The sequence below is a fragment of the Pseudoliparis swirei genome, chromosome 10 (genome assembly GCF_029220125.1).
Source record: "Pseudoliparis swirei isolate HS2019 ecotype Mariana Trench chromosome 10, NWPU_hadal_v1, whole genome shotgun sequence".
Taxonomy (NCBI): Eukaryota; Metazoa; Chordata; class Actinopteri; order Perciformes; family Liparidae; genus Pseudoliparis; species Pseudoliparis swirei.
In genome coordinates this window covers 1624394-1632852 of record NC_079397.1, presented here as the reverse complement: position 1 = coordinate 1632852, position 8459 = coordinate 1624394, and the positions used below count along the sequence as shown (strand labels likewise).

The 8459-nt window shown below is 42.5% G+C and overlaps 1 protein-coding gene across 1 annotated transcript; it reads right to left on the bottom strand.

The window, feature by feature from the left end:
• Window positions 1-388: 388 nt before the first annotated feature.
• LOC130200865 (F-box only protein 15-like) lies at window positions 389-6583 on the bottom strand. The gene is made up of 10 exons (XM_056425441.1): window positions 6459-6583; window positions 6075-6155; window positions 5736-5840; window positions 4987-5250; window positions 4180-4380; window positions 1951-2074; window positions 1719-1801; window positions 1223-1368; window positions 934-1058; window positions 389-844 (listed from the first exon to the last, which is right to left on the bottom strand). Exons 1-10 carry the CDS (start codon window positions 6581-6583, stop codon window positions 578-580), a joined length of 1521 nt encoding a protein of 506 aa, XP_056281416.1. The 3' UTR covers window positions 389-577.
• Window positions 6584-8459: the final 1876 nt, after the last annotated feature.

Genomic DNA, 8459 nt, shown 5'->3' with positions numbered 1-8459 from the left:
ACTGCAGAAAATCATTCATTAAAATCAAAAATCTTTTTTTATTTTTATGAGAAATAAAAAAGGTGTCGAGTTGTTTGCAGAAGCTAATTAACATTTAGTTTTTTGTATATATTTTAATAAACACCAGTTGAAGTATCAAAGTTCTGCCATTTGTGTTTATTTAAATGAATGAATAATCCTAAACTTCCAGAAGACTAAAAAATTACTGAAATAAAAAATAAAATGTGGCACTAAATGCTCTTTTCAGGATCCAGTCACTCATTTATTTACACACATATTTAATATATATATATATTCTATATAATATATGTTCTATATATATAGTATATTCTATATATTAATATATATATGATATCATATATAGGTATATATATGTATTAATAAATATATATATTATATATTAATATATATTCTTGAAGTGTAATAGAAACTAAAACAGACTTGTTACCTGCATTGTGAACAAAAATATAAAAATAAAGAATTTTACAAACTTTTACTGTCTTAACTCTTCAAACAAACAGCATAACCCTATAAACAAATATATTTGACACCCTCACTCTGCCGTGGTTCTCCGTCCTCAGTACGCCGTGCCGAAGCGCCGGTTGACCTTGAGGATGGGCAGCGTGACCACGAGGCCGATGACCATGAACTGGCGCTGCTCCGTCAGCTGCACCAGCTCCATCCTCAGCTGCCCCTCGGCGTCCTGGAAGTGCAACAGGAAGTGGTCGCCGCCGTAGTCGGTCGACAGCGGGCGCACGGCGGCGACCACGTAGACGGCCGAGCTGACGACCCAGAAGGGCTTCTGGAAGTCGTCCAGCAGCGTCAGCGTCAGGACGCAGCAGTTCTACGAGAGGAGCAGCCATCAGGGGCGGAGCCTAACAGAGGGGGCGTGGCCTTTGTGTGTGTGTTCTTCTTCTGTGGTGCGCGGCGTACCTTCACGGAGCCCTCCTGGGCGCCGCCGCTCCACGGCAGCTTGATGGCGCCGGACAGCGAGCGGTGCTGAGACACGTTGTTCCTGTTGATGACCCTCAGCTCCACAACGCCACCCTGAACCGGGACTGATCAATCACACTGATCAATCACACTGATCAATAAGACTGATCAATAACACTGATCAATCACACAGATCAATCACACTGGTCAATAAGACTGATCAATAACACTGATCAATAACACTGATCAATAACACTGATCAATCACACATCTGGTTGTAACCGGTTACCATGGTGACAGCGCAGGTGGCTGAAGGTTCCCGTCAGGATCTTGTTGTTGTTGTCGTGGAGGACCAAGTTCAGCGAGTAACCATGGAGACCGAACTGGGGATCTGATTGGTCGAGAGGGGGGAGCTCCGCGGGCTCAAAGTACTGGCTGCAGGACAAAGAGCTTCGTTTCAACATTTTAACAGCGATTCAAGAGTGAAGTAAAGAAAAGAAATACAGATTATATATATACGACAAAGTAAGACGATAATGTTCTGTTTTTAATGCGTTTCATTTATTATTGTATAATTAACGTGCACTTAAATAATTTAAAATAGAGCATTTTACTTTGAAAAAAATATTATTTAACCAATACTCATCAATAATCACAGAACAAGTCACACTTTAATGGATATAATAATAATATTTAAATTATAAATAAATTACAAATATATATATATCTTAAAGGGAGCTGCAGTGACGCGCTGTGGCCAGCAGGGGGAGCCGGTGTGAACTCACCACACGGGAGAGCCCAGCAGACTCCTCTCCACCAGCCGGTGGAAGTGCAGCGTGACCACGATGAAGACCACGGTGTCCTCACACTGCGCACCCACACAGGAGCCTTATGTTGAGACACTCACCACACAATGCACACAAGCTACCAACGATGACCGTGTTGTGATCAATATATTGATGACCGTGCAGCGATCAATATATTGATGATTGTGCAGCGATCAATACTTGGACTGACCCTCCAGGTGCCGACCGTGACGCCGGGCTGGAAGTGCCTCAGTCTCACCAGATCGTCTTTACCAAAGAACCAACTGGGACGACTCTTCACCTCCAGCTGCAGCACCAGAGAACGCCACCCGGGCCTGAGGAAGAGGAGGGGGCGGGGGAGGAGGAAGGGGAGGGGGAGGAGGAGGAGGAAGAGGAGGAGCAGGGGGAGGGGGAAGATATGGGGAAGGGGAGGAGGGGAGGGGGAAGATATGGGGAAGGGGAGGAGGAGGGGGAAGATATGGGGAAGAGGGGGAGGAGGAAGATATGGGGAAGGGGAGGAGGAGGAGGAAGGGGAGGGGGAAGAGGAGGGGGAGGGGGGGGAAGAGGAGGTGTTCTACTAGTCACATGTTCTACTGGTCACATGTTCTCCTGGTCACGTGTTCTACTGGTCACGTGTTCTACTGGTCACGTGTTCTCCTGGTCACGTGTTCTCCTGGTCACGTGTTCTCCTGGTCACGTGTTCTATTGGTCACGTGTTCTCCTGGTCACGTGTTCTACTGGTCACGTGTTCTCCTGGTCACGTGTTCTACTGGTCACGTGTTCTCCTGGTCACGTGTTCTACTGGTCACGTGTTCTCCTGGTCACGTGTTCTCCTGGTCACGTGTTCTACTGGTCACGTGTTCTCCTGGTCACGTGTTCTATTGGTCACGTGTTCTCCTGGTCACGTGTTCTACTGGTCACGTGTTCTCCTGGTCACGTGTTCTACTGGTCACGTGTTCTCCTGGTCACGTGTTCTACTGGTCACGTGTTCTCCTGGTCACGTTCTACTGGTCACGTGTTCTACTGGTCACGTGTTCTCCTGGTCACGTGTTCTCCTGGTCACGTGTTCTACTGGTCACGTGTTCTCCTGGTCACGTGTTCTACTGGTCACGTGTTCTCCTGGTCACGTGTTCTCCTGGTCACGTGTTCTCCTGGTCACGTGTTCTACTGGTCACGTGTTCTCCTGGTCACGTGTTCTACTGGTCACGTGTTCTCCTGGTCACGTGTTCTCCTGGTCACGTGTTCTCCTGGTCACGTGTTCTACTGGTCACGTGTTCTCCTGGTCACGTGTTCTACTGGTCACGTGTTCTCCTGGTCACGTGTTCTACTGGTCACGTGTTCTCCTGGTCACGTGTTCTCCTGGTCACGTGTTCTCCTGGTCACGTGTTCTCCTGGTCACGTGTTCTACTGGTCACGTGTTCTCCTGGTCACGTGTTCTACTGGTCACGTGTTCTCCTGGTCACGTGTTCTACTGGTCACGTGTTCTCCTGGTCACGTGTTCTACTGGTCACGTGTTCTCCTGGTCACGTGTTCTCCTGGTCACGTGTTCTACTGGTCACGTGTTCTCCTGGTCACGTGTTCTACTGGTCACGTGTTCTACTGGTCACGTGTTCTCCTGGTCACGTGTTCTCCTGGTCACGTGTTCTCCTGGTCACGTGTTCTACTGGTCACGTGTTCTCCTGGTCACGTGTTCTCCTGGTCACGTGTTCTCCTGGTCACGTGTTCTCCTGGTCACGTGTTCTCTTGGTCACGTGTTCTACTGGTCACGTGTTCTCCTGGTCACGTGTTCTCCTGGTCACGTGTTCTCCTGGTCACGTGTTCTCCTGGTCACGTGTTCTACTGGTCACGTGTTCTCCTGGTCACGTGTTCTCCTGGTCACGTGTTCTACTGGTCACGTGTTCTCCTGGTCACGTGTTCTCCTGGTCACGTGTTCTACTGGTCACGTGTTCTCCTGGTCACGTGTTCTCCTGGTCACGTGTTCTCCTGGTCACGTGTTCTCCTGGTCACGTGTTCTCCTGGTCACGTGTTCTCCTGGTCACATGTTCTACTGGTCACGTGTTCTCCTGGTCACGTGTTCTCCTGGTCACGTGTTCTCCTGGTCACGTGTTCTACTGGTCACGTGTTCTACTGGTCACGTGTTCTCCTGGTCACGTGTTCTCCTGGTCACATGTTCTACTAGTCACATGTTCTACTGGTCACATGTTCTACTGGTCACATGTTCTACTGGTCACATGTTCTACTGGTCACATGTTCTCCTGGTCACATGATCACATGTTCTACTGGTCACATGTTCTCCTGGTCACATGATCACATGTTCTCCTGGTCACATGTTCTCCTGGTCACATGTTCTCCTGGTCACATGATCACATGTTCTCCTGGTCACATGTTCTACTGGTCACATGTTCTACTGGTCACATGTTCTCCTGGTCACATGTTCTACCTCCCGGCTCTGGGGCTCCTCGGCGCCTCCTTCCGGACCCCGTGCAGCGCGATGGTTCTGATCCGGTGGAACCGGGGGAACCGGGCTCCGCTGAAGAGGACCACGGCGGAGGACTGGAAGAAGTCTGCGCGGCACGGCTGCAGCGTGAGGTTCTGGCCCGGTTCCCCGCTCAGCGTCAGCTCCCAGCTCACGCTCAGCTTCCTGGAGGAGAACCAGAACCTCTGATGAGTTCTCCCTCAAGAACCTGAGCAGCTCATTTCAGAATAAGAGCCTCATGGAAACCGACCAATCAGAAGAGACGATAGGATCACATGGGACGTCAGAGTTCTGATTGATGGACGAGGAGTGTTACAGGACGCGTCTCCATTCATCATTTAGACGCTTTTCAAAATAAAGTTTCAGCCGTCGTCTCCAATGTCAAATGAATTTAAAGTCAAATGAATTAAAATTATAATTAATTATATAATCAAAATTAATTGTAATTATAATGAACCTCACACTGGAGAAATTAAATAGTTTTCATTTGTATTATATGAAAAGCACATTGTTTTATGTACATATATATCCATATATATTTATATATATATATACACACACATTAATATTTTGTATTATACATATATACAGTATATATATATATATATTAAAAAGTATAAATATATATAATATTTAAACATTATATAAATAATATTTATATATATAAATAGAACATATATTTATTATTTGTTTTTAATATTATATATATACAGTATATCTAATAGTTAAACATTATATATATATATATAATATAAAATATATATCTGGTACCTGAGGGCCCAGCTGGTCCTCTGAGGTAGGCCGGTGTAGGGGCTGACGTCTCTCCTCTCTCTCATCCAGTTCTTCACATCCTGTCCAGCCAGAGTCCTGAAGTACATCTTCCTCCAGTAGCCCGCCCGACCCTCCTCCTTCTGCTCCTCCTTCTGCTCCTGCTTCTCCTGCTTCTCCTCCTGCTCGACCTGCAGCGCCGCTTCAGACTTCGGCCTCCAAGTCCGACTCCCAAAGTCTGACACGTACATCTTCCTCCAGAGGACGCTAAGGGAGGAGAATACGAAGAAGAAAAGGTCTGGAGCAAAGTACAACTCAGAGTATATATATCTATATATAAAAAGATATATATATATATTAGGGCTGTGAAACGATTAAATATTTTAATCAGGTTAATCACAGGTTTCTGTGGATTAATCATGATTAATCACATATTATCGATATTCTCGGTATATTTTTGTGAGAACATAAAGATTTATGACAAAAGACGGATATATACATTTATACACAGGGGTGCACAGAACTTGCTCACCAGTGCGCGCATCGCGGCTGAGCGATGCGCGCGCCGGCATCGGAGCTCTGCGGCGCGCGAGCCGAGAAGAGTTGTTGATATATATATATATATATATATATACAAGTATTAAGATATATATAATATATATATATTTTTACATTTTTTTTAAATATACAAACATATATTAAAACAATATATATATGTATTTTTTTTTTTTTTCATGTTCCGTCAGACTCACTCGGCGGCGGCGAGCTGCTGGAAGGTTCTGCTCACGTGGCTGATGCAGGACAGCGAGGAGACGTCCAGGTACAACAGAACCTTCAGCAGAACCTCAGACGGCAGGCTGAGCACCGGGAAAGAACCAGAGAGGAACCGAGGAGGAACCGAGGCTTTTTGCATTAGGTTCACCAATCACCATAAATATTAAATTGTTTACTTAATTTAATGTTCTGGTTTTACATCAATCAGTAAAACCTCACTTTCATAACTTTCAAGATATAAATATACACAAAGACAAAACTCCAGTCAAAAAAAAAAAAATCGTAGTTATGTATAAATGTTTAAAAAGTTGACTTACTTTTCAATTATATTTTCTTCAGATTGAGAAGTTTCCATCTGAGGAGAATCTGCTTCATATTTCTTGACTGTCGTTTCTGGCCTGGAATACAAAAGAATAATACATAAATAATAATATTGATATATTCATTTATATATAAATAAATAAACATTACAAAAGCATTACAAATATATATATATATAACAATAAATAATAATAATTTAAAAATGATAAATGTTTTTTAAAAGAAATATGTATATATATATATATTATAATAATAATTTTAAAAAACAGAAGAAACAAATATATATATATATATAAATAAATGTAAATAAAAGTATTGGGATTAATAATGAACTGTATTCTTCTTAAACATGTGACGAACTGGTAATTGGGGCTCTCCACCTGCGGACGTTCCCGCCGGCCTTCGGCTGCCGTGTCGCCGGAGCCGAGAGGCCGAGGTCCGGGTTCCGGTTCCGCCTCAAACCCTCCAAGAAACTCAGTAAAAACTCCCCTCGTCCAGCCGCCATCTTGGATCCTCTCGAAGAGACCGCCACAAAACGACGGCTTCCGGTCCGGTTTTGACTTTCACAATAAAATACCCCAGCCAGACCGCTAGATGGCAGTCTAGTTTTGTCAAAGTGACAGAATCCTATCGCCTCTTAATTTAGCCATAGATTAACATTAATAATTTATTTAAAGTCCCTATTTGTTCTGCATGTATTATTCCTGAAGGCTCCACTGATTTTCTTTGTTTATCTTTTCCTGCTAAATAGAAAATATTTAGAAAAGTATTTTATCCGTTACCAACCTATAATTTAAAAAAAATAAAGGAATCAGTTTTCTATCATTTAATAAACACTGAAGATCACAAATATGATTACAAATACTATTGGAAATCATCCAAGCAAGCGTGTAATGCAAGTTTTTATTTTGAATTACTTTTATTTTTTAAATGCAAACTTGACCCCTGGGTGGGTCCCCGTGCACATGGGTGGCCCGTGCATGGTTTACTGGAACTTCTCTGGGTAAAACCATCCGGTCTCTCAGTAAACATTTAAAAAGAAGGCGCGGTTGTTGTTCCTGCCTGTGTGAATGTGTACGTGTTGCATAAGTCACCCTGTAATTTAACTAAAAGCTGTGAAACCTGAGAACCTCTCCCTCCGATGTAAACCACGCGGCTGGTCTCCAAGCAGCCGAGTCAACAGCCACGCTTTGGGTAAGCGATGACGTCATCACACTGCAGGCCGCCCGGCAGCACCTGGAGCATCACTGGTCCTACTGAAGAGTCCCCATCATCGGGTGAGTCAGGATAACTGTTTAACAAATTAAAAGTCTCATGGTCGGCTTTAAGGTGCAGTGTGTAAGATCTTTAAGACGTTTAAAAATGAGCGATGTGAAGAGGCCAAAATCCAAATGGCAACAACAGGAGGAGGAGACCAAAACCGGAGCAAAAAGAGAACATTATTATATTATTATTATTATTATTATTATGATTATTATTATAACATTATATATACTTCCATCCATCAGAAGCTCCTCGTGGATCTGGTGTTGTTCTGGTGGATGTGGAGATGAGAGGATCAACTCTGTGCAGTAAAAGTCAGATGACGTGTTTTCAAAGCAAAATGTCAAAATAAAATACAGCAGCTTTAATTCATATCAAATATATTTATGTCACTTTATTTATTTATTTAGTGTTTTTAGGTGTTGTGAACCCCACACTTAATTTTAATTACAATGATTACTGTCAATATGTGTTTTCTATTGTTTTCTTTATTTATGTATCTTTGTATTGATAACAAACAAGTAAACATTACATGATAATGTCAAATAAAGATTATACTAATTCAAAATCCTATGCAAAATAACAATAAAGTACTTCAGACGGAACACAAGAAAGACAACAAGTATATATAACACAGTATAATATACTACACTTTGGTATACTTTACTGTACTTCACCATTCTATAGAATACAATAGGAATACACTAACTGTACTATACTAAACAACAGCAAAATATTATAGTGTATACTATATGCTTTACTTGCATTATACAGTATAATGCAATATAATACAATGGTATTATACTATACTAACACTATATAATATACAACAATAATATATTATACTGTGTACTATGTTATACAATACTAACTTTACAATACTCGTATTATTATACACTTTACCATTCTTTAGTATACTACACTATTGTATACTTTATTGTATACTATACTTGTAACGAAGAAGAAGAAGAAGAAGAAGAAGAAGAAGAAGAAGAAGAAGAAGAAGAAGAAGAAGAAGAAGAAGAAGCAGCATAAGAAGAAGAAGCATAAGAAGAAGAAGAGGAGCAGGAGGAGCAGGAGGGTGGATTGGATTAGAGGAGGAGGAGCAGGAGGAGGAA